The following is a 25,581-nucleotide window of genomic DNA, read 5'->3' as shown; positions in this document are numbered from 1 at the left end:
TGCCAATGCCGCCTGGTGGATAGGCTAAAATAAGGTGTTTTGAGGCATATGCAACCACAACCTACATGCAGAGCAACTAACATACAATACAACTGGAAAAGAAAGAGAGAGATACCCCTAAATATGTCTGTTTATCACATTCCTTTTCAGGTTCACACCTTCAACGAGCTGAGTACGCGCCCGGATAAAACAAAGACCCGAAACCCCGAGCAGCATAGCCCGCAATCTGTCACTGCACAGCCACTCACCCTGACAGCCAAGCACGTCCCACTCACGCCGCAATGTCCAACACGTAACGCTTCACGAGCCAAGCCACACCTGCACTGAATCCATCCCATCAGCTCTCTCTCCCCTGGGATACGAACAGAACAAACAATCAAGCATCTCCCACCCACCGCCTCGCGCCAACATCGATCTCGACGGATCTTTCATCGCGCGCCCGCGCAGATTCCACCGCCGAACTTGCCTACAATGGCCGACGATCCCCGTGGCATCGACCACACTGATTCCATCGACTCCAACGATGGCCCGAAGCAGCCGGACAAGAAGAAGAGTCGTCGACCAGCGAGTGAGCATCCCTCGAGCCGAGCCGCCGTGCACCGCGACAAATTCGTGCTGACTGATTCGCGATAGACACCGCGTTCCGACAGCAGCGCTTGAAGGCCTGGCAGTACGTTGCCCTCGTTCCCTGCTCTTCCCCGTTCTCGATGCTCATTGCGACAGGCCCATCCTCACACCCAAGACCGTCCTGCCCCTGTTCTTCACCATTGGCATCATATTCGCTCCTATCGGAGGATTGCTGCTCTATGCCAGCGCCCAGGTGAGCTCCGACGTTGCCGCTTCAACAAGACGCATCTGACAGCCTGGTTAGGTCCAAGAACTTCGACTCGATTACACCGACTGCACAGAAAAAGCCCCCGATCTCTCCAGGGATGGCGGCGGCTACAAGTCCATGCCCGGCGACAATGTCCAGACTGCCTTCAAGAGCTCTAATAGATCCGTGAATGCGATGTGGGCGCGCGAGACCAACATCACCGTCACCCTCGACAACGGCGTCAGGGTCAACGAGACAAACCGGTGCCATCTCAAGTTTACGCTGCCCGAGGAAATGGGCCCTCCCGTCCTCTTCTACTACCACCTCACCAACTTTTACCAGAACCATCGTCGCTACGTGCTCTCGTTTGACAGCGAGCAGCTCAAGGGAAAGGCTCGCTCGTACGGCGACATCAAGAACGGTGACTGCGGCCCCCTGTACGGAGACTCCAAGACTTCGAAGCCCTATTACCCCTGCGGACTCATCGCCAACTCCATGTTCAACGATACCTTCTACAGCCCCGAGCTTGTGACTGTTCCGGCCTCGAGCAAGCCCAAGAATGAGAACGATACCTGGACCTACGACATGAAGACGAGCAACATTGCCTGGGGAAGCGACAGGGACCTGTACGGCAATACCAGCTACAAGCCTGACGACGTGATCCCCCCTCCCAACTGGCATAAGCGCTACCCGGACAACTACACCACCAAGAACCCCCCGCCGAACCTGAAGGAGTGGGAGGCTTTCCACGTGTGGATGCGAACCGCCGGCCTTCCCACTTTTAGCAAGCTGTACCAGCGCAACGATACCCTTGCCATGTGGTCCGGTACCTACGAGCTTCAGGTTGATGATCGTGAGTTACCAAGATGTACGCTTCTGCGGAACGCTTGACTGACGTGTGCTAGACTTCCCCGCCAGCAAGTATGAAGGTACCAAGTCCATCATTATCACTACCAAGACCGTCATGGGAGGCCGCAACCCCTTCCTTGGAATCGCCTACGTGGTCGTCGGCGGTGTTTGCATCTTGCTCGGTGCTGTCTTTACAGTGACCCATCTGATCCGCCCTAGGTATGCCCTTAATTCTCTAGTCTGCATTTCTTATGCTAACATCTTGTCAGGAAACTTGGTGACCACACCTATCTTTCCTGGAACAACGCCCCCGGCGCCAAGTCCGGCCCTAGCACAGCCGTCGCTTCCGGCCGTGAACTTCGTCCTGGCGAGGCTTAGGCGGCTCGCGAGGACTCCCGCACTCTCCTCCGAGCTCCCGCGAGACCTTCCTTTGCGTCCATCCGGTCTCCTCCCAGCACCACGGACAGCATTGTCCGCACTGCCATGTCGCCTCTGATTGGGAGACGTGAGAACTCGGGCTTCTGACCTTGAAGCGCGAGATTGGGTCGAGGGTTGTGGGAGGAAAAGTGCAAACTTGCTTCGGTGTGTTTTTTCGTCGTTTCTCACATGGTTACTTGTTTTCTGTACCATTATTCGCCGCAGCGCCCGACTGTGTGTCAGCTATTTTCTGCACTGCTGCTCTCTTGCGTTTGAAGGATGCGATTCTGGGAAATTCAGGGGTTGATGTCTCTTCCTCCTCCCCTGAGCTTATTCTTCACGGATCAAAGAGACGGATGAGACGGAAGAGCAAGGATCTTGACCTTGGTATCGTTATTGGGTAAGGGAGTTTGGGCGCGATGCAATTTGGTTCAAGGATAGAATGAACTGGTTTATATCATTGTCGCTTGCCTGTCCATGTGAAGTTGATGCTATGCTATGCTCAAGAACAAACTATACATGTTTTAACAACACCCACTTCCATCGGTGCAAGAGCCGCTCATTCATTATGCTGAAATCGTGAATTATCTTATCTGGTACAACTGTCCTACTCTGATCCTGATCATTCCAACTCGATATGATATGAAAAGCCTCGCGGGAGAAGCGTCCAAGTACGTCCGAGCTCGACAGACACTTGCCCCTTCTCTGCTGAATACCCCCTTTCTCCCCCTTTGGGAGCATAGTGCCTGACGGCCATACAAAGAAACCAAAAGGAGGCAAGTATTTTTTTAGTACAATCGAAGAAACCAAGCCAAAAAACCAAATAAACCAGTCCCATCGTCTTCCCGTTCACGCCAAAATCACCCTCCGCCTCGGGGGAAGCAAGGCGTCAGTCAAGTCACCCCCTTTAGCGCTTGCGCTTCTTCTTGCTGCCACGGTCCTCGTCCTCCATGGCGCTCTCACGATCTCGCTTCTTCGCCTTGCGCTCCAACTCATCCCAGTCCTCACCCTCCTCGTCGCTGTCGAGTTCAGCATCCTCGTCGTCATCATCATCGCTGGCGTTGCTGCCAAAGTCGGAGTCCTCCTCACTAGATTCGGACGCCTCGTCAAGCTCATCGTCATCGATCTCAAACGCTGACTCCTCTTCCGACATGTCCTCACCGCCAGACTCGTCCGAGTCGGCCTGGAGGAAGGACCAACCTCCGTCGACGAAGAACTGGTGAGTGTCTGCTGTGACTGTCTTCATGATGGTAGGCCAGTTCAGGTTGAGAGGTCCTTCCGTATAGGCAATGTCGGAAGAGTCCAGGTAGTCCTTGACCTGGTCGAGGAACTCAACAGGGATGGTGTTGACGTGGTAAGGTGCTCGTGTAAAGTCCTTGAAGACAAAGACCATATCAAAGTTCTTCAAGCCGAACTGAACACGTTCCAAGTGCGCGATTTCAACCTCCTCGATAGTGATGACCATGAAAGGAGGCTCAACAACCTGGATAAGGCAGTCTGTGGTAGGCTGGACGAAGACATTGCTGCGGAACGGCACACCATGGAATCCAAGGTCGCGGATGGGCATATCAACTTCGATACCCTCGTTGCGACCAGCCTCGGCAATCTTCTGGGCGAAACCCTGGAAGAGTCGGTCGAGGTCTGCTCTCCGGCGTCGCTCTTCCTGCTCTGCCTCAAACTCATCCTCATCACCGTACCGGTACTTGCGCTTGCGGTTACCCGTCTCATCGAACTGGATGTCCGTCGCTTCTCGGTAGAACTGCACATCCTTGGTCTTCTTCTTGTTGCCCACAATGATGGGGTCCTTGAGGTGAATGTGGATGATGACAATCAGCTCGTGTTGGCAAGGCTGGAAGAAAAGATGCTTGACGTTGGAGAACAACACATCCACTCTATGCTGTGCGTTCAGGGGTGAGATATATCGAATACCGTTCTGGTGAATCTCAACCTTTCCGGGCACTCGCTTGCCCTCCATGGCAGGTCGAATGTAGACATTGTCCAATACAGCCGGTCGCCGATCTGGTCTCTGTTAGTATCAGGTCACCCACAGTAAAGACATGAACTTACTTCGGATCTCCACTAGCTTGTCCTGCTCAACGACATCCTCCATATCCTTCTTCTCCTGCTCCTTCTTGACCGCGTCACGCTTCATGTTGGAAATCTGATTCGCTATCTCATTGTATCTCTCTCCATCAGACGATCGGAAGGTCAAACTTCGCACAAAGTGTGCTGTGGCATCTTCGAATGGCTGGTCATCTTTTCTTCCCACGCCCTGACCAGGAGACAGGAAGTTGATACGCAGGAAAGAGAAGTCATTCTCATCGCTCTTGCTAGCGTTCTTGATAGTGTTGATGTGGAACGGAACAGGGCGTCCCATGATGGGGAGGACGACGGTGTTGTTCTTGACGTCAACAATGATCTCCTGATTCTTGATCTTGGGGGGAAACTGGTTGTCTCTCTTGTATGATTCGAATCGCTTGAACTTCTTGACCTCGCCACCGTTCTGGCCGCTGGTGGATTCTGAGAATCTCGCCAGACCTTCCTTTTGCTTCTTGGCCGCGAGCTCCTTTTGGTGCTCGCGTCGCTTCTTTTCAAGATCGTCATTGGCGACTTGAGTTGTACGCTCGGAGCGGAGTCTTGTGTTTGTGATGTTCTTAGTAGCAACGGCACCGACACGAGAGTCCTTCTTCTCCTTCTTTGGGGCAGGCTCGGCCTCCTCATCGTCCTTGAAGAAGAACGAGTTTGCGTCAGCGCTAGTGGGCGCCTCGGCTGTGAACACAACAGGCTCTGCGGATGTGACTCGGATGGTGTCGGTAAGAACAAGGGCATACACCTTGCTGTGCTTGTCCTGAGGCTGGGGGTTCTCGATGTCTTGGAATCCAGTGTTGATGATCAAAGTCATGCCGTCCTTCAGGGTCCTCTGGTTCTTGGCGTTGAGCACCAAGGTTGGGTCCTTGTTCTCCAATCCAATACCCCAGCCGACGTTCTTAAGGAAATGCTTCTCCATGTCAGGCTTCTTGCTTCGGATGATGCTCAGAGCCTTGGCGTACACATCCTTTGCCGTCATACCATCTCGGATCTCCTTGATGATGGTGTTGTGAATGAGGGTGAGGAGCTTGTAGCTGCTCTCCTGGGACTTGTTGGGATCGACCAGGTAGGTTCGTGCGATCGTCGAGCAGTACGACTTGTATCGGAGACCCATGGCGGCGATAATGATGCCGGCATGGAGGTTGTCGTCGTTGGGCTCGCCCGCAAATCGGAGATCGTACTTGCCGCCGCTCTGGATCGAAGGTCCCAGGATCCAGTCCAGCTGGGTCGGGTCAAGGTCGGAGGGGAGCTTCGCCTTGCTCGGAAGTTGCACTGTCTGCCAGAACTTGTTGTCGTCGAGCTTCTTGTCGACCTTCTCGGCAAGCGCCGAATGCTTGACCTTCTTCTCGGCGTCGAGGATGTTGGACATTTCATCGAGGAAGTAGGGGGTCATCAGGGCCACGCAGGCCTTGGAAGCGGTTCGCATCGCTCGGAGCTCGCTCTCGTCCTTGACAGCAAAGGCGTGAGTCGAGAGCGCCGCTGACACATCGACTTGGGTGACGTCCTTGCATTGCTCCGCAAAGAGCTTCTTCCACTCTTCGACAAAGGGGCCTCGGGAGGTGTCCCTGGAGATGGTGCCGACCTTGTTCTGAAATCGCAACATGTTAAGATGGGCTCGAGACGATGGGGATTGATTCGCTTACTCCTGCTTCCTTGATCTTGTTGGTAACCTTGATGAAGAGCTTCTCGTTCTCGGCAGCGTCCTTGCCTCGCACGAGTACTTCGATGGGGAATCGGCCGCCCTTGAGCTGTTCGAGATGCTTCGCTAGGCAACAGTCAGCTCCTGATAAATCGCGCAACGAGCGCATAAGCAACAGTACCTTTCTTGGCTGTCGTGAGAATGTACAGCGTGTCCAGGGTGAACAGCATCAGTGTAGTCGGGAATTCGTAGCCTAGGAGCCAGAACTGTAAAAGTCGTCAGCATTTCCATCTTTCGCTTCGAATCGAGAATTATCGGGGTCGCATACGTGAATCGCATTGTTCTTGTGGAACTCGGGAATCTCCTCGACCTTGCCCATCATCACGATCATGGACTGGGCGCCGCCGAACAGGCCATCCTTGCTTCGGAGGTCATTCTTCCAGGCAGTCACAAAGTGCGAGATGCGCTCCTGGAAGACCTTGCTGTCAATCTTGATCTCGGCCATCGTTGCTGATGGACGCGCGAGCGAGAGTGACGGAAGAGCGAACGGGGAGGAGGAAGAGCTTGAAGGAAGTCGTGACGACGCGAAAAAAGTGAGGTCGCGTTAATGATCCAGGTTGGGAGCTCCCTGTCACGTGACGGTGCGCAACGCGTCCCTGCGATCCAAGCTCGGATGAACTGGATTGATCTGACAGGAGGGATTGGAGCGCACCCGCGCAAATGTCGCTGTGAGACTGGGATATCTCAAGTCAAATGATTCGATGTGGCTTGATGCGTCGCTTCTCGAGTTTTGCAAAATACGATTGCTTGGTTGGATCTTGACGCTTCAATACTGAGCGGTTGGTGAAATTGGGTGTGGATGTTGAGGGGAGAGTTGACGGAGCAACAAAGAATCTCGAGACTCGGATTATAGCAGTGTAAATATTGCTGCCTCAGCGGTCCTAGCAATAAACGGCACGTGGCTTCAAAACGCTCGTCATATTTGAAGGGAAACTTTCATTGTGTCCTAAATTCAATGGAAAATTCATATAGTGATAAAATGCTAGGTTGTCCATGGAGATGGGCATTTCAATGAACACCTGGGGGATGTTGGGCTCGGGAGTGAATGCCCATCTTCTACTCGATATTCCTGAATGCCAATTCGCTATAAACTAGTTGCGACTAGACCTGGTCTAACTCTACCCGCAACACTTCATTCAACCCATCTTTAAATGCATCTTCCAAGCCCATCTTGGTAACCGTCCAGATGCCGTGATAAACCTCCGCCTCTCGGCGCCGCTTTTCGGGAAGTGGAGACGGGAGTTGCGATTCTAAACCGACCCCGCGCATCCGGGAGAACATATAACCAAGGAGCGGCTTTCGGGTCTCGACATCTGTCGGGTTTATCTCTCATCTTATACATTATTTACAGTATCCCCTTGTTTCAATCCTCATATATCCAGCACCTCTTGAGCACACACTATCCTCTCAATTGACACACACAGTCAACTTACACCAAACCGGCATCATGAGAATCCCTTACGTACCCACCCCTCCCCCGACCAAGAACGATGAAGAAGCTGCCATTGTGAAGCGCATCGAGGAGCGAAGGAACCCTCGCCCTCTTCAGTCTCTTGACCTTGCGCTCCTTCATTCTCCTCCCGTGGCAGACGGATGGAACTCGTTCCTCGGCGCTGTCCGTACAAAGACCTCGCTGAGCGACGACCTACGTGAGCTCGCCATCTCACGCGTTGCCGTCTGCAACAAGGCCTGGTATGAGTGGAAGCACCACGCCCCGCTGGCCGTGAAGGGCGGCGTATCTGAGGCGGGACTCGAGGCTGTCAAGCAGGACACGCTGGGCGAGCGTCCAGCCGAGTTGTCGGAGAAGCAGTGGGCCGTGTTACTGTACACGGATGAGATGACGAGGAACGTGCAGGTCAAGGACGAGACGTTTGACCACTTAAAGAAGTTCTTCAACGAGCAGGAGATTGTCGAGATCACAGCAACGGTAAGATAAAGCCCAGCGTAGTAAATTGAGTCTGAGCTAACCCGAAACCTAGGTGGCTTGCTACAACTGTGTGAGCCGTTTCTTGGTGGCTCTCGATGGCAAGTCAAAACTCAAAAATCAGATCCGTCTAAAGCTAAGACTAACAACGTTATAGTCGGAGAAAGAAACGGTACCGGCCCCGAAGCTGTCTCTGGTCATTGATGGGGGGCTGCTGTATCCTCCATATCTCCCAAGAACGGCAACGAAACATGATAGGAGTATGCTATCAACGTCAATAGCAAAAACAGGCACAAAACAAGATGCACCAAGGCTTAAGGCCTCGGAAAAGAAAAAAAAAGGGGTATCATCCCATCTATGCGAAGTGAAGTGAAAACGAACCAAACTCCTCAATGCCCTCCAACCTTTGCCGGACCAACGCATCATTAATCATCGCTCATAACCCGCGCCCCTCCATGCCTGTAGAAGATCTAGAATGCCGATGCTGTGCTGTACTTTATCGGATCATGCGGTATCGTGAAAATGTTTGGTGGCCAAGATGGCCGCACCAGAAAACGCCGTGCCATGCCCGCGCTCTGTCCGTCGCATACAATGGGCAACCTGTGAGAAAGTTTATGTCGTGTCGCTGTAACCGTGTGCCAATACGCAAGGAAAACCAGGGGAAGTCTTTGATGACCAAACCGATGCTAGCAGATCATGGCGACTTTGAGTAGGACCTTGACATTGCGCGCTCGATAGAAGCGTGGCGCTGCTGCATCCTGGGAGACGTCTGAAGCTCCTCGACAACGCCAGCCCATCCTTTGCGATGGGGTTTGGAAGTGTGCTCCTGGTGGCCGACGAGTGCCTGCGTGGTCAGACTGCGGAGGGGGGGACGGTTGATGATTCCCTCCATCAGGCCTTTGGGAAGAGCTGGACGAGGTGGTGTCTTGAAGACGGGCGACTTCTCGAGGTCCCTGGGCACAGATGGGGGTTGTGGTTTCTCAGTATGGCTGGTAGTGTTGGTGTTGAATGCGACGACACCCATGTACACGACAAGAAAGCGCATGCGCAACATATCAAGCCTCCGGACACGACCCTCCAGCCTCGATCGCTTCGACGCCCAGAGCAACCTGGCGACGGTCCTCATCTGGGTGGCGTCCTCCTCGAGCAACATGCCATTGAGGTCCTCGCGCAAATCGTCGCACGTCCTCTGTATCTCCCTTAGGAGTTGGGTCAAGCGTAGCTTCTCATCTAGACGCTGCACCTTGGAGACGTCGCGGTCATACGACTCATTCTCCTGGGAGGAAAAGTCGGCCGTGTCAACGAAAGTTGCGATCTCCTGCGGCGCCACTTGGTAGGCTGTATAAACGGAGACGATCTGGGCGAGGACGATGGCGGCAAGTAAAAGAGCGGTCAGAATGAGGACGGTGGTCCACTGGAGCAGGTCGGACTCTGCCATGGTTGAGCGCGAAGCGTCTGGATGGCAAGTCAGGGCGTTGGGTGAGGCTATCGCGCATGGTCCTTGGGGTGTCTCTCTCTTTGAGGGGAGGGAAAAGGGAGAGGAGAGAGGCTGGATCGACGGCGCACAAGATAACTGGGCACAGAGGGGTGAGTGAGTGAATGACGACGGGGGGCAGCACAAGCGCGAAAGCAGTTTGTGTGTGCGCTGCTCTAGCCTCCGGGGCTTCAAGCAGCGCCGTACCGTCCAGTAGCCAGGACAGGCCGAACTGCCAGATTTGTTCTGGAGCGGCCGTGTTCGGCCACTTGGCGCGGATGGCTGGGAATGGAGAAGGGCCCCTGTAGCTGCAGCTAAAAGATCCATTACGACCCAGGGCAGGGAAACCCATCACATGGCAGGTGGATGTGGGATGCGCGGATGGCGTTGTGTGTGACTGATTTAGTTTGACGGCGGCCCCTCAGCCATTCGCCTCGGACGCGGCAGAGGGCCGTTGTGGCGAGCGGGAGTGCCGGGCATACGAGATCCGAGAAGAAACGGTCAGGATATGGTGATGCTGACTGTTGGTGTTTCTTGTACGTACCCTGACAAAGACCGTATTACTCAAGAGGTGGTGGTTAAAGAGGATGCGCCGTAAGCTGTTTGCCCCTGGAGTCGCCCCCTCCCACAGCGCTAATGCTGCGATGCCGAACCGTCTAGCGGGTTCTCGATTGCATTGGCAGCGTCCCGGGTGGACTTGTGCAGTTGATTCCGGCATCGGTTGGTCGTGAGGGATTCTTCCAGCGGCACTATTACCAGGCCTATTCCAGTAGTGTCTCGGCTATCCAGGGGACTTATAAATGCGCCTCGGCCTGGGCTTAGGGTTTGGGGAGGCGCAGTGGATCAATCCTAGGGTTTCGATGTGCGCTGAGTGAATTCGGGGGTGTTATTACATGAGTGAGTGAAGGCATCTCTGGACATGAAAAATCCCATGTGTTGTCAAAACTTTGAGGGGCAGCAAGACGTCGATGGCGTCAAGCTTGGTAGAAATAAACGTGATTTGACCACAGGCTGGTTGTTAGTGCAAAGAACCCGCCAGTCAGGTTTCTCTCTCGTGCCCGCCAAAAAATGTTCCTAGCCGTTGCCGTCCACTCCCTTCATCGGCCCGCTGCTGACTGCGCGTCTCCGTTCGATGCATGGTGCCAATCAGCCTTTTTGTCTGTGTCTTCAACTGACTTCATGACCGCCCCGTACCTGCGCTCGTCTTGCAGCTCGTCATAATTGCTAGATCTTTCCCCACTGACTGATCTAATCCTTGACTTTTATTCTATCATCAACACTCAGCTCAGCTCAGCAGCTATGACGGCCACAGTGACGGCGCCGGCCACCGACCCCGCGGCGCAGCAGGCGAATCAATTTCCCCTCCCCAAGATCCTCGAATACCCCGCGTCGACCCCGCCAACCCTCATCACACAAGGCGCCGAGGGCCGCCTCTACAAGAGCACCTACCTGCTACCCGACATCCCCTGCGCCCTCAAGTACCGCCCTCCCAAGCCCTGGCGGCACCCGACTCTCGATCAGCGCCTCACGCGACACCGGATCCTGTCAGAGGCCCGCATCCTCGCAAAGTGCCGTCGCGATGGCGTCCGCGTGCCAGCCGTCTACGCTGTCGACGAGGCTGCTGGATGGTTGATGTTGGAATGGATACATGGAGGGCCCGTTCGCAAGAGCATCAACGAGCGCCTCGGAAGCCGCACAGAGGGCATCGAGGATGACGCCGAGTTGAAGAGCCTGATGCGACGCATCGGCACTGCTATTGGCAATATGCACAAGGTTGGAATTGTCCACGGGGACTTGACCACCAGTAACATGATGTTGGCGCCCCCTACCGATCCAAAAAACCAGAGTCCCCTCGATGGTGAGCTAGTCATCATCGACCTCGGTCTTGCAAGTGGGAGTGTATCAGATGAAGACCGGGCGGTAGATCTCTACGTGCTAGAGAGGGCATTTGGTAGTACGCACCCCCGTGCTGAGTGTATCTTCTCAGAGCTGCTCGATGCGTATGGCCAAACTTTCAAGCAGGCCAAAATCGTACTCAAGAAGCTTGAAGATGTACGGATGAGAGGTCGCAAAAGAAGCATGCTGGGATAACCAAAGAAAAACAGAAAAGCCGTCTCGGCCAATTTCCCTGTCATAGTGTCTAAACTCCGTGTGTCTGATGCTCGCTGTTTTGCAAAAACCAAAGGACGAAATCCATCCACAGCCCGATATCGTGCTGTCAGATATGCTCGGAAACACCTCTTCCCTATCATCACCATCCCACTCCTCAACCGTTGCGGAGTTGCGGAACTAGGGCTCCACCAGTTCCGCTCCGGCAAAATAGCCCTTGTTCTCGATGACGCCTCGATCCTGGACAAATGCTGTGTAACGCACAACCCATTCAGGAACAATCTCCCCAGCCAGCCCGGTTCCGTTGTGGGCGGGATCGGCGAGCAGGCCAGCGCCTCTGGGGCCGTGGCCGAGAAGCTCGCGCAGAGTTCCGGGGGGGAGAATATCAGTGCAGTCGGTATGGACGTGCAATTCGACTCCCTCCTCCTCGGCCAGCTTCTTGAGCGGCGGGGGGACATCACAGCAGTTGCGCAGGTTGATCTGGTCAATGACGGGCCGAATGGTGGCGCGCTTGATGAAGGCGCCTAGCTTTTCGCTGCCGAACTCGGACACAGCCAGTCGCTTGACAAGTCCCTGCTTGTGCAAACCCTCGAATACCTTCCAAGTCGCAAGCTCCTCCTCCAGATTGCCCTGATTAGCGTTGGCCTTGTCCGCCTCCCACTCGCAATTGCCCTCGAACGACATGCCGGGGAAGGAAACTATTAGCAGATCGATGGTCTGAATACCGAGCTCCCTCCGGACCAAGTCCAGGGCCTCCTTGGCGTATTGCTCCCGCTCGGCGACAGGCGTCCCGGGCAAGAGGAACAGTTTCACGGTGATCTCATACTGACTCGACTCCTCCCGCAACCCGGCGGCTTGCCAATTGATGCGGGGAACGTATAGCGCACTGCCCTGTCGCTCCGTCCAGAGCTCGACGGCCGTCGCCTTGCCGTTGGGCGCATCACCGTTCGTGAAGCCGTTGGTGCCAGGAGCATGGGTCGCATAGTCGCGCTGAGCCTCAGCGAAGTTGTCGCGAAGGGAATTGACGAGTTCGAGGTTGGATCTGTTGTTTCCGGGCTTGCGAATCACCGAAGGGCCTGCCGACATGACATTGCTAAAGAGGGGTTTGTCAGCACGAAAGCGCCTCACAGGAATCTGGGAGTACAAACGCCGTAGAGAGAATGAGTTTCGTCATGATGGGTATATGAGAGTAAAATAGAGAATAGACAGGTATCAAATGATCAAAGAAGAAAGAAATATCAACAGCTAAAGTAGAGAAAGGCTGAGCCAAGGTTTGAAGAATGGGAGGAAAAATTTCGGCGTCGGCGTCTTCAAGGCTTAAACTCGGAGACGCCAGCGGCAAGCCCAGATAGTCCCGTCTTTATCAACTCTGCGCGCCCTGGGCTAGACAACGAAACTTGCTAGCTCCTCCCAGCTGCCCACACTCCGATTGCTCGGAAGCGGGCTTTTCGAGACCATTGAGTCCCCAGGGAAACGTGGGGGAGAGCGGAGGTGGGATTAGTAATATTGCCTGGCCGCAGACGCAGACGGGAGCTTTGGAATCACAGTGGTGCGCAGTATGATAAGCGTGGAGGTTTTGCGTTTGTCACGGTTGCAGGGGAGTCGAATGATGGTCGAGGATGAGATGTGATGAAGAGGTGGGAGGTGGTGGGAGAAGGTTGATTCCTGAATGGCCAAGGACCTCCATCGCGACTGACATCAGAGGGAGCGCATAGTCGCGTGCTTGAGGACGGGGATGGGCAATACGATGATGATCTCGCGATCCGGATATGGCTCCATCACTGACGCGGGGTTTGGAGTGCTTTGCCCAGGCAAGACTGATCCATGTCTTGAGCCGTTGAATCATGGCTGTTCTTGTCTGAGATCGTCCACACCAGATGGATCGATGGAAGCTGGATAGACAGGCACGCCGGTCAAGAAATAAATGAGACGCCAGAGTTCCTCAAAGGATCACTTGAGTCCTCTCAATCATAATAAATAAATTTACATAAAATATAACAAAATATAATAAAATATAATAAAACTAATAAAGATATCATAAAGAAAGGAATATTTTAGAGTGCTTTTTATCTACCCTTAGTATACTCTATTGATCATCTTTAGAGAGTAATAAGCTAACATACTTGTACTGGTGTCTCGTTTTTTCCTTGACCCAGGTGAGCCTCCTGTGGACTCGCTGTAAGCGGCCGCTAATTGATCGCCCGTCACTTGCTGTAACCACTGAAGCCACCTGGCTGTCCACTGACTCGCAGCGGGGATCAGTCTGGCCCGGGCGCATTGGCTGGAGCCTGGACCGGGCACTCTGACTGGGCTGCCCGCCTGAGGCCCGACTCGTCACCAACCCGCCAAATTGCTTCCGTGTCCACCTTGAAGCCAGAATTATCTCCATCAACTCGCATCTCCCCAAACATCTCCTTCGCTCCCTCCTGCACGATTCAAAGCAGGCTCGGCAGCGTGAAACCAACATCACGATGGCGATCCAGTATGCTCCTCCACAGCTGCTCGCCCGTTCCCGGCCGCTGACCTAGAGTTAACCCCCCAGATACCTCATTCTCCTGTCCCGTCAGGGCAAAGTGGTCCGTCTGCCAGCTCCCATCAAGACATGTCGTCACTGACTAGTGCCTCCAGCGCCTCGCCAAGTGGTTCACAACACTCTCCCCCAAGGACAAGGCCAAGATCGTCAAGGACGTGTCGCAGCTCGTGCTCGCCCGTAGGACGCGGATGTGCAACTTTCTGGAGTACAAGGGTCAGCCCCCTTTGCTCCTATCTTGATGCCGGCCTATGCTGACAGCAACAGACACCAAGATCGTCTACCGCCGATATGCCTCGCTCTTCTTCATTGCGGGATGCTCCTCGGAGGACAATGAGTTGATCACCCTCGAAATCATCCACCGATACGTCGAGCAGATGGACAAGTACTATGGCAACGTTTGCGAGCTCGATATCATCTTCTCCTTCACCAAGGCATACTACATCCTCGACGAACTCCTCCTCGCCGGCGAGCTGCAGGAGAGCAGCAAGAAGAACGTACTCCGCTGCATCGGCCAGCAAGACTCTCTTGAGGACATGGAGGTGAGTAATCAGGGGTGATATCCAGCTTGGCGACTAGTGAAGTCTCGTGATGGCCCGGCAACCTGCACCCAGCAAAAGCATCGCCAGATGACAGCTAACGCCGGAATGTCAACAAGGTTGAGGACGAAGTTACAAAGATCATGTAGACCATCCTCGGCGACGACGTTTAATAGCTGCCTGGCACCAACTCGACTCGACTTGCGTTACGAATCCCCAGACCGATCGAGCGATGTCCCCCATGATACGGTTTCATACGAAGAACTACAACGCGTTAGTTGATCTCGGATTAACTTTGGATCAACAGGTCGAAGAAGAAATATTGAAATCACTCAAGGATGCGGGGTTTGTGTAATGGGGCAAGTCTCAGGCGGCTGAGCATCTCTTCAATGGGAAGAGAGGACACGCATGTTTATTTGCATCGTGGGAACCGGCGCTGGTGGTGTTTGGGGAGTCCTAGGCCGATACGGTCTTGTTTTGTAGATCTTTGACGGTGGAAAACCACCTTCTTTCATATCAAGAGATGAGGCCCAAGGGCGAAGGCGTCCGCCGCGCGGCAGATGCGGTTGACGGCGCAAGGGACGGCAATTTGACGTCGACCCATTGCGGAGGGATCATGCAGAGAGTCGAATCAAGGACAGCGGAACCTCGGATGGCGAAGAGTGACGGCATTCAATGGATGCACCGAGTTCACACGCCGTATGCCACTCGGCATGTCCCAGTTTGACACGTTGGTGTCCCTTGGGCGCTCGACAAACCCGAGCGCGAGCGCAATCGCATTACCCCGTCGGGACGCCTCGCAACCAGAATGAAGAGAAACGATTGACCTCATTTTTTGCCTTTTTTACTTGCAAACTGACATTGGACCATGACTGAAAGCTTCATCTAGTGCGCCTGGAATGCTGGAGCTGAAGCATGATGGCGCTCGACAGCGGCCCGTGGTTTCAGAGCAGTGCCCGATTCGCTGTTATGTCGCGCCAAAGGAGCCCCCCTATTTGTGGTGCCCCAAACCTAGCGATTGCGGGAACAAGTGTTCTGTTGAGCTTACAGATTGCCAGCAGCTCGCATGGGCAAATCGATTGGATTGGAAGCAGAGCTGGGCAATTGGTCAAGATCAGGGATTTGGACCTCTTGGGACGGGACCCCTGGTCTCATGAGAGCCACGAGATGAGGCATGAGATGGGCTGACAGGGGGAGGGCTCCGCCGGCTTAGCTTGCTTGACCCGAATACCGACGGGACAAGCTGGCGCAGTCCCCGGAATTCCCTCTTTGGCTCCAGCTCCCATCGGTGTCGATGGCCGGGACCGGCAAAGCTCCAGGAGAGCTGTTGCTGCTGCGGGTGCGGGTGCCAGCGTGGCTCATCCGCTGCTGCGATCCCGTGGCCGGGTGGCCGCGACCATCAGATCACAAAGCCGTCCATATTGGTTCACAAGCTGTCTTGCCTGCGTGAACCCGCTGACCTCAGACAAAAGCATCCAATCCATCAGTCCCGCAGCCGGTCATTCCCTTCCATCCACGCAACTTCAATTGCCATTGCCGCCCCTCTTCCTTTTCCTTCCCTCTTGTTGCATTCCATTCATCTTGCAGCTTACACACTTACGTACTCATTCGGCAGCTTCACCATCTTGGTCGCTTATCTCTCTACCTGACCATTGCAATCGCCGCAACTACCGGTGAATTGACCTACAGCATTAACCCCCACCCAACCGTTGGTCTCTTTATCTCCGGTCTTGATTCACGGGGTCTCTTTACCACGCCGACCGCGCCCCTCCCTCATACTTCCGAACCGCAGCAGGCTCCGGCGATCATCTATCTACCCCGACTTCCATCCAGCCAAGCCATTCCCATCCCTTCTTCCCCCAAACACCAACCGTTACCATCGTCGCCCTTGTCGCCCTTTGCGATCGACTTCAATCCCACGCTTTGCGACTCCGATTCCGACTTCGACTCCGGTTCCATCTCCACCTCTGCGCCCCATTCGCACCTTCCGCATCGCGACATCTGTCTCCTGCCGCCCCGTGGCCCGCTACTCCACGCTGACGCAATCGGTTCCCTCCCGACCGCGCTCTCGCATCACGACAATCATCGCATAGCAACGCAAAGCGACACCACGGCACCTCTATCGCGACATCGGAGCCAGATAGCTCCTCCTCCATCAATATGAAGGTAAGCGATCCCGACATTCGCGACTCCCCGTGCCATGGCCATGCTGACATGTGAACTGCAGTATCTACCAGTGCAAGACTTCGAAGCGGTGACGGGCGCCCTCAACTTCAACACCCCCGACTGCAACGTTACTGGCGGTTGCGATCTTTACACGACAAAGTCAACAGGATCCGACAAGAAGCTCTACAAGAATATCGATAAGGATCTCAACTCGCAACATGAAGCCCTCCTCAAGCTCGGCGCCAGCCTATCACCACCGGAGCGTGCGCAGATGCTGGCCACCTCACCGAGCATGCAACTATTTTCACACTCGAGTGCCTTCGGTCCTCTATCAGAACTTTCAAGCCGTCGGACATTTGCGTACCTGATCGCGACGCTAAACGCCAGTCATCCCCATTACGACTTCTCCCACGTTCTTCGGCCCAACGACTTTAAGCGCGAGCGAAACCTGCGCCGCGTCATGGTCAACCTCGATTCGATTCTCCAAAATGTGAGGCCAAACTTTGAGCCCAAGTCGCTCGGCTCCTCTCTCGGTAGCGACACAAGTTCCAACTGGGGACCCCAATGCTGGTCATTGATCGACAAGGAAATGCACCTTAACGAGTGTACAATCTTCAGTTATCACCCCGACACTGACCCGTTTGAGGAGGACGAGAGCGCCATCTGGGCCGCGCACTACTTCTTCTTCAACCGATCCCTGAAGCGTGTGGCATACCTCTACGTGCGTGTAGTACCTGTCATCTCATCCCACAGCCCGACACTCCGGCCTACGAACCTGGCAAGGAACCACAGCAACCGACAAGAGCTCGAGTCAGCTGGTGCGCAGAAGCGTGCCAACTACTGGCTTGGTGATCGAGATGCTGAGCTGGTGCCGTACACGGAAGACGATGAGGACATGGACGACGGACTGTTCTGGAACAGAGGGGAAGATGGCGATCTTGTTGCCTATTCAGATGACGAGTTTGACGACGACATTGACGATATGGACATGCTCGACAGAAGCAACGAGAGGTTCATGAGTGAAGACATCGCCGGCCGGATGGAGATTTAGGCCAGCTCCATCGACACGGCTGTTGCGCTGTAGCTCTTGGGCTGGGCGGCTTTTACTGGCCACATTCGCATTGGATTGCTTTCTTTTCAACACCTCAACACCAAACGCCGTTTTAATCTCAACAACGGTCATCCGCTTGCGAACCGACGCGACGCGACACGGAGAAGGCCAAACAGTACACGATTTCCCTGCTCCACTTCTCTGTTCATGGACCTCGATTGCGTCCCAACCTGTTTTTGTTTCCTTGGACATGTTGATTTCCTATGTATGAAGGCGTGGCGCCTGGGCAGGCTTCTGGTCGGTGAGAGCGGCTGGGATTCCGCGACACGAGGCGTTTTCGGGGGCTCGCTTTCAAACGCGCGGTGGTACATGTGTGCTTTTCTTGGTTGCTCTGGTCTCTGGCGTGTTTTCTTTTTCCTTTTATTAATTCTCCTTCGTCCGTGTTGTTGACTTGTCTGTGGCTATTGTTTCTCTCTCTCTTCTTAGCTGTGTTCTTATCGGTTCTTCTCGTTTCGATTCGATTCGACTGTCTGTATCTTTTTGGTTCACGACCCGGGATGGCTATGCATGGAATGGATGTGGGTGGGTGGGTGGGTTATCATGGGAGGCTCCTACAGGATGGAGTTCTCTGGTCTGGGAAACGCGCCCCGCGGTGAGGGGAGAGCGGATGAAATGAAAGTGACGAAGTCAATGAAACGGGCAGGGACGGGGCCCTTGATGGGCAGGGTCGAGTAAGGGGTCAGGCTGGTTGATGCTTTGCTCTGACACGGGGATGGACTCAAAAAATTCACTCCATTTCAAGTTCCAACGCTTCCAACTCAATATCGTGACATGAAGAGTATTGGCTACTCGACCCGTATCCTTAACGTCTATCTCTAACCTAAGCCTTGTAGCTTTCAAGTAAAGAGGCCAGAAGAGGCCAAGTCTAAAATCTTCGCTCTCTGACCTAAGCCTTGTGGGTTTAAAGTAAAGATAGAAGAGGTTAGTCTAAAATGTTCGAGGTCATATATTTGATATCCGGAGGTCAAGGCATCATCTATCAATGGTGCAGTGCATCATAGCACCAAGTGCGTATCAAAAGTCAAGAAAGCAAAACGTTGAATAGTTGTTCATCCTTCATCTCAGTATTATGCGCATACATATAGTTGCATGAATATATATAGACGCTCCCTTTCCACCCTCTTCTCTTGATCCCTTCCCTTCATCTCTCTTTCAATTCTGCGCTCTCAAATCCCCCTCTTCATCTTCTTCTACCCTTTCCCTCAGGGCAACCATGCCTCTGTATTCGCAATCGCAGAAAAAAACAATGACAAGACATATGTACCTATACGCGCGGGTCCGATCGTTCGTGTTGTGTGTGAGTGTCAAATGGCCAGAGAAGCGAAAGAGAAGCAAAAGCAAAGTAGTAGTAAAGACTTGTAAGGGTGGGAAAAAAGGACCAAAAGACCCGCGATGTGAAGGGAGAAGAAAGAAAATGGCATAACCAGAATGAACCGAACCCGTGACACCCGAGGGGCTTTTTGTTTTATCGCCAGTCCCGCGCCCTCCTGCAAGAGAATAACAAATCAAGAAACACAAGACGACCAAACGCCAAAGACGAGGTTTCCTCCCGCTTGAAACTTTTGTTGTAGCTTGGAATGAGGAGGTAGGATATGCAAGTTGGTAGTAGTAGTAGTAGTAATACTAGTGGTAGTGGTAGTAGGAAGGGGAAGCAAAGGCTGTGTTGCTGACCTGATCCCCCAGTCCATGTCAGTCGCCCCCTTGTAAGGTCTCTAGATGTAGGTGGCAGAGATAGGGGTTGTTGACTGTATATGCAGTGCGAGGTCCTCTAATGTGGGACATGTAAGTGTTGTAGTAGTATGGCAGGTTGCTCATTTGTCATGTCGCGGCCTGTTCGCGACTGTTCTTTGATAAAGACTCTGGTATATGATGTGTGTGAGGTGGAGTTCAACCCTCCTTTTCCTTGAGAGTACCATTCTGTCCCTCAGTGTGTGGTTGGATTGCATTCCCGTTTGTCCGTGTTGACGGCTTGACTGAAGGGGAGCGCTTCTCATTCTCCGGCTCCTCCGGAATTGTCGCAAACTTCTTGAGAACCTGCTTGAGAGCCGGCCGTCGGATCGGTTTGGCGAGGAACTCGTCCATGCCAGAGTCAATGCACTCCTTAACGTTGCTCTCCTCGGAGAAGGCCGTCAAGGCAACGATAGGGGAAGTGTATCCCATCTCGCGGATAAGACGGGTGCTCTGTAGACCGTCGAGGTTGGGCATCTGGACGTCCATAAAGATGACATCAAACGCCTCGTTCTTCTCCATGGTCGCCTTTACCAGCTCGTAAGCTTCTTGGCCGTCCTTGGCAATGGTCACGTCGTAGACATCCTCGAGCTTGAGCATCCGGCTGACGACCTCAATGTTGGTCGAGTTGTCGTCGGCGACCAGGACACGCAGCTTCCCTTGACCATTCTTATTGGCCAGTGCTCGATCGATTTCGGCCATCTTTTGCGTCGTGCTCCTCGGAGCAGGAGGGTCAGCAGCAAAGTACGGTTGGCTTAGACCGACCAGTCGGGGCTGAGGGTTCAGGACGCTGGACGACTTGGTATCGGTTGCGGGCTTCGGAGGGTTGGGATTGCGCGGTGGCTCCATATCGGCAGTAGCATCAACACTTGTTGGCCGAGATTTCACGCTGCTCGAGGCAGTGCTAGGAGTCCTAGATTCAACAGTTAGTCACGCCCATCAAGACCTGTCCAAGAGGACCTACCTGTTCTTGACGTATTTAAGAGGAATCTCCATCGTGAATGTCGTGCCAACGCCCATGGTGCTTCGTAACGTTATCGATCCTCCCATGAGGCCAGCTAGTTGATGGCAAATACTCAATCCAAGGCCAGTTCCGCCAAACTTTTTGCTCAGGCCGAGATCTCCTTGAACAAACGGCTCAAAGACCTTTTGTTGCATGTGTTCGGGAATACCGGGGCCTGTATCCTGAACTTCAAACTGGAATATGTACGCCTTTGCTCCTGGTGGTGGAGGCGTGGGAGACCGCTCACGGACTTGCACATGGGGAGTCGCCTTGGGGTCCATGGGGTTAATGGATAGTGCCGTTCCGGTGCCGTTGAAACGCTGTCCTGAGTCCTTTCGGCCAGAGCTGCTAGAGTGCGTCGGGCTGGTCGCTCCACGGTGACGAGTGCGTCCGGTTCGCGAGTTATTTCGTGAGTTCCTCGAGAGCGATGATGTGCGGCTCTCGTTCTCAGCAATGACTTCAGCTTCTCCGAGACACTTGATGCGTACCGAGACGCTGCCATTGTGGGGAGTAAACTTCAAGCTGTTGCTCACCAAGTTGATGATGACTTGAAGTATTCGATGTTGGTCGCCCCAGAGCCACATATCCTTAAGACGTCCCGTGCCTTGAGGTCCCAGTGCTGGCAACTTGGTCTCCCCGCCGGCTCGATCCGGGCTCCTACCAATCTCGACATTATCGGAACTAAGGAACTCGACCGAAAAGTTGATCTTTCCTTCTCGCACCTGCTTGTCAAAGATGGTGAGGATCTGTGACCGGATCTCGGCCAGACTGAACTCTCTCAGCTCGAGGCTAAGTTGCTGGCCTATCTGGTTCTTGGAGAAGCTCAGGAGATCCTCGAGAAGATGCAGCAGCAGGTCGCCTGACTTATAGAGGGTCTTCAGGGATTGCTTAATCCTGACAATGTCGTTCTCTTCCATGCAGACGGCACACATGCCAAGAATTCCGTTGAGAGGGGTCTTGAGCTCGTGCGAGATGTTGGCGATGAAGAGCGTCTTGCTCTCGTTGGCAGCTTCGGCCGCCTTTTTGCTCTCTTCGAGCTCCCTCGTGCGCTCAGCTACCTTGACTTCAAGTGAGAGATACTGCTTCACCAGCTCGTCGCTCATGTCGTTGAATGTCCGCGTTAGTTCGGTGAGCTCATCCGTGATGAAGTGTTTCCGGTCGTCCACCTTGCCAGGAATCTTGAACATCCGACGGGCAACGTCTCGATTGGAGCTCGGCTTGGTACGCTTCCCTTGGAGTCGCCGCTTCATCTTGGACCAGAAACCCCTCTTCTTTGATCTCTGAGATATTCCACCCGAGCTTGGCAGCTCCTCGTCATCCTCATATTCCGAGTCAATGAAGGACTCCTCGTACCCAGGGGGGTTGACTGATTTCTCAGTGGCGGCCTTGAGCTTCCGGATCGGCAGGACGCTGAGGTGAGCGCATGGGACAACTAGAATGACTATGAAGCCGACTGTTCCGAACACAGTGCCGAGGAGAATGTTTCGCAGTGTATCGATTGGCTTGTAAGCTTCCCACTTGGCCTTCTCAACAATGACAGTCCAGTTGACCAGGGGGGTCTGGGTACGCGCAAATCCAACAGCGACCGGGACGCCCTGTTCGTTGTGAGTGTTGATTATGGCGCTGGCGTTGTTGACGGAATTGTACCGCTTAGCAAACGAGTCAAAGGCGGCTGGGTATTTCTCAACGGGGAATGCCTTGTTGTCGTACTCCTTGTCAAACTGGTAAACGCTATGGCGGTCGCTATAGCCCTCGGGCGTCTTGGGAGGGAGGATGAATTTGACCATAAGGTTGCCAAACTCTTCTGGGTCAGGGAGGTAGGTCGTGTTGCTCGCAGGGAACGACGAATTGAAGCGATTTGAGCGATCGGTAGGTCCTATGAGCAGGACCGAGCCTGTTTTCCCTAACCCTTCACGAGACTCTTGTATGAGGGTGAGGGACCTGGCCAGTGCGACGACGGTCATGTAACCGAGTATGAAGGTATCGTTGTTGCTTCGAATGGGTATCGATACGGACAGGAGAGACGCTGTCTCATTGAGAACGAGCGGGCCCAGTAGCAAACCCCCATCGCGGTAGATGCGCACATCCTTGAAGGCCTCTGCAGCCACAGCTGTAGTATTGTTCCTGATGGTATTTGGGTGGCCGAGATCGACGTAAGTGATGTTGGGGTAGAGGCTCGGGGGATAGCCCGGACCATCATCACCAAGGAGGACCTCATTGCCAGACGAGTCCCTGTAGGGCAAGGCGATCCTGGGGACCGCAGGAGACGTGACATTGAGCAGACCACCTTGCGAAGCACCCGTCTGATTCCTCGAGTACAACCTTATCTGCAACAACCCCGTAGACGCGCTGACGGCGAGAGCACTCTGGAGATCCTCCTGGGCGGCATCCCAGTCCCGACGGCCAGTGTCGTAAAAGTCAGTAAGGGCATCCTGAAGAAGAATGCGAGAGGCGATGGTGATGCAGCTTGTCTGGACGAGGTTCAGCTCTGCGGAAATGCGCGAGGCCTTGAGCGAGGCCGTAAGTGTCAAGCCCTCGCGCTCGACGTCGACGACGAAACGGTTGACATAGATCCAGGTAGGGATAGAGACAACAGCGAGACCGACGAGAACAGCAAAGACGACGAGGGCTGCGAGCTGCTCGCGAATGGCGATCCTCATGTTAGGCAGGCTAGAGAGAAGAGATCGAGGGCCGAGCACGACGGCGCGGCATCGTCGTGTCGTTCAGATCGGTCGGTCGAAGGCGCGGACAGGGCGGGTGCGAGAATTCGTGCTTCAAGATAGGAGGCAGACGGCGACCTTTTGCTGGGGAGTGGGAGCTTCGGTGAAGCTCGTCTCGCGTCCTCGTCTCAACACCCAGAGTCTCTTCGGTCGTGGTGGTTCTCGGCTACGTCTAGGTCGTCGATCTGGTCGGTAGCTGCGGTCGCAGAGGAACGTTGCGGTTTGTGGATCGACGATCGGCAAGACGGCCAAGGGAGGCGAAGAGTCGAGGGCTGCCCCGTGGTGTGCTGACTCGGTCGTCCCGAGTCGGCCGTCCTCAACAACGACGATGATGGATCTATCTAGCAAAGGGGGAACGGATTGGCCGACTCTGATGCCTATCTTTGCCTCGTGAGCATTCGGGGTCTCCCAACAGAGTTTGAGTCCGGAGAATTGGCAGCAGCTGCAGCGAGCGGAGACGGGGGGACGGGGAGAGCTGGGGGGATGGAGAGGAAGGGAGGAAGAGAACAGAGCGAAAGGGTAGCGATCGACAGAGGTTCTGGTACTGGCTGGGGCAGCGTGGGACCGAGGCGTGGCAGTAAAGCTTGGCTCTCTTGGGCTATGGAGAACGCGTGGAAGGTGGATGAGGAGATGGTACCTTGAACTCGACGTCTAAGAAGGGAAGAAACGGCGATGAAGGAGAGAAGGGAATGAATGGCAGGGGCAGATGAGAACAACAGAAGCAAGAATTTGCACAGAGTAAGATGCGGAATCCAAGTGATCCATCCATCCACGGATGGTCAATAATAGATGGGCAAAGCGTCCAGCGTGGGCGGGCATCGAGGTCGACCTAGAACACGGTGCAGTCGCGGTGCTGGGCTAGTTGCAGTCTAGCGCTGCACTCTTAGTGACCTACAGTGGAGGTGGTGGTAATTGCTCAGTGGACAACTGCGACAACACGGCGTCGGCCCACCAGCGGAAAAGAAGCATGGATGGATCCATATCATTGCCAGGGCAGTTTCATGTTATGAAAGCAGCTGGTTGACCGTGGGCGGGAGGTTTCTAGGTTCTCTCGGTCTGGCAGCTTCCGCATGCAACTCTCGCCATGGTGGGTGTCCATCGCTTATTTCCAGTAATTACCTGCGAATGCTACGCCCAACGAACAAGCTCAAAATCTGGGTTCAGTTCGTCTGCGGGTGATGAGCGTCCATAACCCAGCAAGAGGAAATGATCGGCCGGGCCATCTCGACCAGTGGGAAAGAAAAGCACAGACCCAGATCAAAGGTCGCGGACAGGCACATGGGTACCCGTACAGTAGGTTCAGGTTCTTTCTCGGATGGAATGGATTAGCGCAGCCATGGGCGATGCTTTCCGGGCGACCAAGCCCAGCTGAGGCGACGAGGCCGAGCCTTGGCGGACCTCACAATGGACGGATCCATCGTCTTCAGCTCTGCTCTGCGAATGTGACGACGACGGATCGTTCGGTATTTACTTTTGAGCTGTGAAAGACTGCCGTGATGCTTTTACGCTGGTCCACTCAGCTCCACGGCAAAAGTCATGATGTTTATACGGGCAGTCCGGGGGATGGAGACGAATGTCCTTGGAAAGGTTAGCCGCATATGATTGGGGGCACGCTACGCCAGGGGTTTTTTTCTTGATGGCCCTGGTCCTGAAGTCAAGATAAATAAGAGCATTAAAAAAAGACACGGGTAGTTCCAAGGAAGATGGCGCCCTCGGTGTCAAGTCAACATCTAGAAACAAGCTATTTGCTGCCCCGGGCTCGGGCTTGTTACCTGCTCCGTTAATCTCGACGACGGAGCAAAGAGCCCAAGAGATGACCCTGCTCCGGAGTGGGATAGCGGGTCCTGCCAGGGCCAAGCTTTCTCCCATTTTCCTTGCAGATCTGATTTTGGACGGGGGATCGACGTCTGCTCGGGTCCACCGTGATTTTCAACTCCATGCGCGGTGCGAGGATATCCTGACATGGCGATGCAGTAGAGCCTCACGACGGTTTTGGGAGCAGAAATTGCAAGAAATCAACAGGTCCTTGGTCTACCACGAACATTGAGTACCTAGAATAGACATATCAATACCGGAATGCTCCTTGCAGGCCGTTGCACCGGCTCGAGGCCATCTTAGAGACGCCTCATTCCGCGGCCCCCAAAAGGAACCAATTGCCAGGCAGCATCAACCATACACATTCTTACGGCGAAAGCCTGTCACCAGAGTCAAGGACAAAACAAGATATTAGGATAGACTTTTTAGATTATTTTGCCCTAAAGATAATTAACAAGATATAATAAGAATAAATAAATATACTCCAAGTTTTTATGTTGATTTATATTATTTTTATAAACTTACTTGTACTACTTGTGAGGAGTTAGGCAACTCTTTTAATCCTCTGGCGTGCGAGTCTCAATTCATCTATTAT

The 25,581-nt window shown here is 54.0% G+C and overlaps 9 protein-coding genes across 9 annotated transcripts; 5 read left to right on the top strand and 4 right to left on the bottom strand.

The window, feature by feature from the left end:
- Positions 1–471: 471 nt before the first annotated feature.
- Positions 472–2,041, top strand: NCS57_00726200 (uncharacterized protein; the record flags this gene model as incomplete). Its single annotated transcript, XM_053057118.1, has 6 exons — positions 472–568; positions 634–670; positions 724–820; positions 872–1,667; positions 1,720–1,882; positions 1,933–2,041. The coding sequence occupies 6 exons, from the start codon at positions 472–474 to the stop codon at positions 2,039–2,041; spliced, it is 1,299 nt and encodes a 432-aa protein (XP_052913313.1).
- Positions 2,042–2,987: 946 nt separating this feature from the next.
- NCS57_00726100 (FACT complex subunit) lies at positions 2,988–6,312 on the bottom strand (the record flags this gene model as incomplete). Its single annotated transcript, XM_053057117.1, has 5 exons — positions 2,988–4,099; positions 4,148–5,756; positions 5,812–5,933; positions 5,989–6,073; positions 6,136–6,312. The coding sequence occupies 5 exons, from the start codon at positions 6,310–6,312 to the stop codon at positions 2,988–2,990; spliced, it is 3,105 nt and encodes a 1,034-aa protein (XP_052913312.1).
- Positions 6,313–7,314: 1,002 nt separating this feature from the next.
- Positions 7,315–7,995, top strand: NCS57_00726000 (CMD domain-containing protein; the record flags this gene model as incomplete). Its single annotated transcript, XM_053057116.1, has 3 exons — positions 7,315–7,794; positions 7,847–7,892; positions 7,949–7,995. The coding sequence occupies 3 exons, from the start codon at positions 7,315–7,317 to the stop codon at positions 7,993–7,995; spliced, it is 573 nt and encodes a 190-aa protein (XP_052913311.1).
- Positions 7,996–8,485: 490 nt separating this feature from the next.
- Positions 8,486–9,592, bottom strand: NCS57_00725900 (uncharacterized protein; the record flags this gene model as incomplete). The annotated part of the gene is made up of 1 exon (XM_053057115.1): positions 8,486–9,592. One exon carries the CDS (start codon positions 9,590–9,592, stop codon positions 8,486–8,488), a length of 1,107 nt encoding a protein of 368 aa, XP_052913310.1.
- Positions 9,593–10,540: 948 nt separating this feature from the next.
- Positions 10,541–11,356, top strand: NCS57_00725800 (EKC/KEOPS complex subunit BUD32; the record flags this gene model as incomplete). Its single annotated transcript, XM_053057114.1, has 1 exon — positions 10,541–11,356. Exon 1 carries the CDS (start codon positions 10,565–10,567, stop codon positions 11,354–11,356), a length of 792 nt encoding a protein of 263 aa, XP_052913309.1. The 5' UTR covers positions 10,541–10,564.
- A 198-nt stretch (positions 11,357–11,554) lies between these two features.
- NCS57_00725700 (GCS light chain) lies at positions 11,555–12,548 on the bottom strand (the record flags this gene model as incomplete). Its single annotated transcript, XM_053057113.1, has 2 exons — positions 11,555–12,467; positions 12,523–12,548. 2 exons carry the CDS (start codon positions 12,546–12,548, stop codon positions 11,555–11,557), a joined length of 939 nt encoding a protein of 312 aa, XP_052913308.1.
- Positions 12,549–13,845: 1,297 nt separating this feature from the next.
- NCS57_00725600 (AP complex subunit sigma) lies at positions 13,846–14,592 on the top strand (the record flags this gene model as incomplete). Its single annotated transcript, XM_053057112.1, has 5 exons — positions 13,846–13,856; positions 13,917–13,950; positions 14,003–14,120; positions 14,172–14,446; positions 14,563–14,592. The coding sequence occupies 5 exons, from the start codon at positions 13,846–13,848 to the stop codon at positions 14,590–14,592; spliced, it is 468 nt and encodes a 155-aa protein (XP_052913307.1).
- Positions 14,593–16,603: 2,011 nt separating this feature from the next.
- Positions 16,604–17,660, top strand: NCS57_00725500 (Repressor of RNA polymerase III transcription MAF1; the record flags this gene model as incomplete). Its single annotated transcript, XM_053057111.1, has 2 exons — positions 16,604–16,609; positions 16,671–17,660. The coding sequence occupies 2 exons, from the start codon at positions 16,604–16,606 to the stop codon at positions 17,658–17,660; spliced, it is 996 nt and encodes a 331-aa protein (XP_052913306.1).
- Positions 17,661–19,607: 1,947 nt separating this feature from the next.
- NCS57_00725400 (uncharacterized protein) lies at positions 19,608–23,111 on the bottom strand (the record flags this gene model as incomplete). Its single annotated transcript, XM_053057110.1, has 2 exons — positions 19,608–20,361; positions 20,413–23,111. 2 exons carry the CDS (start codon positions 23,109–23,111, stop codon positions 19,608–19,610), a joined length of 3,453 nt encoding a protein of 1,150 aa, XP_052913305.1.
- Between the last annotated feature and the right edge of the window lie 2,470 nt (positions 23,112–25,581).

This window comes from Fusarium keratoplasticum, chromosome 5 (genome assembly GCF_025433545.1).
Source record: "Fusarium keratoplasticum isolate Fu6.1 chromosome 5, whole genome shotgun sequence".
Taxonomy (NCBI): domain Eukaryota; kingdom Fungi; phylum Ascomycota; class Sordariomycetes; order Hypocreales; family Nectriaceae; genus Fusarium; species Fusarium keratoplasticum.
The sequence above is the reverse complement of the archived record's forward strand: the minus strand, read 5'-3'. Positions and strand labels throughout refer to the sequence as shown.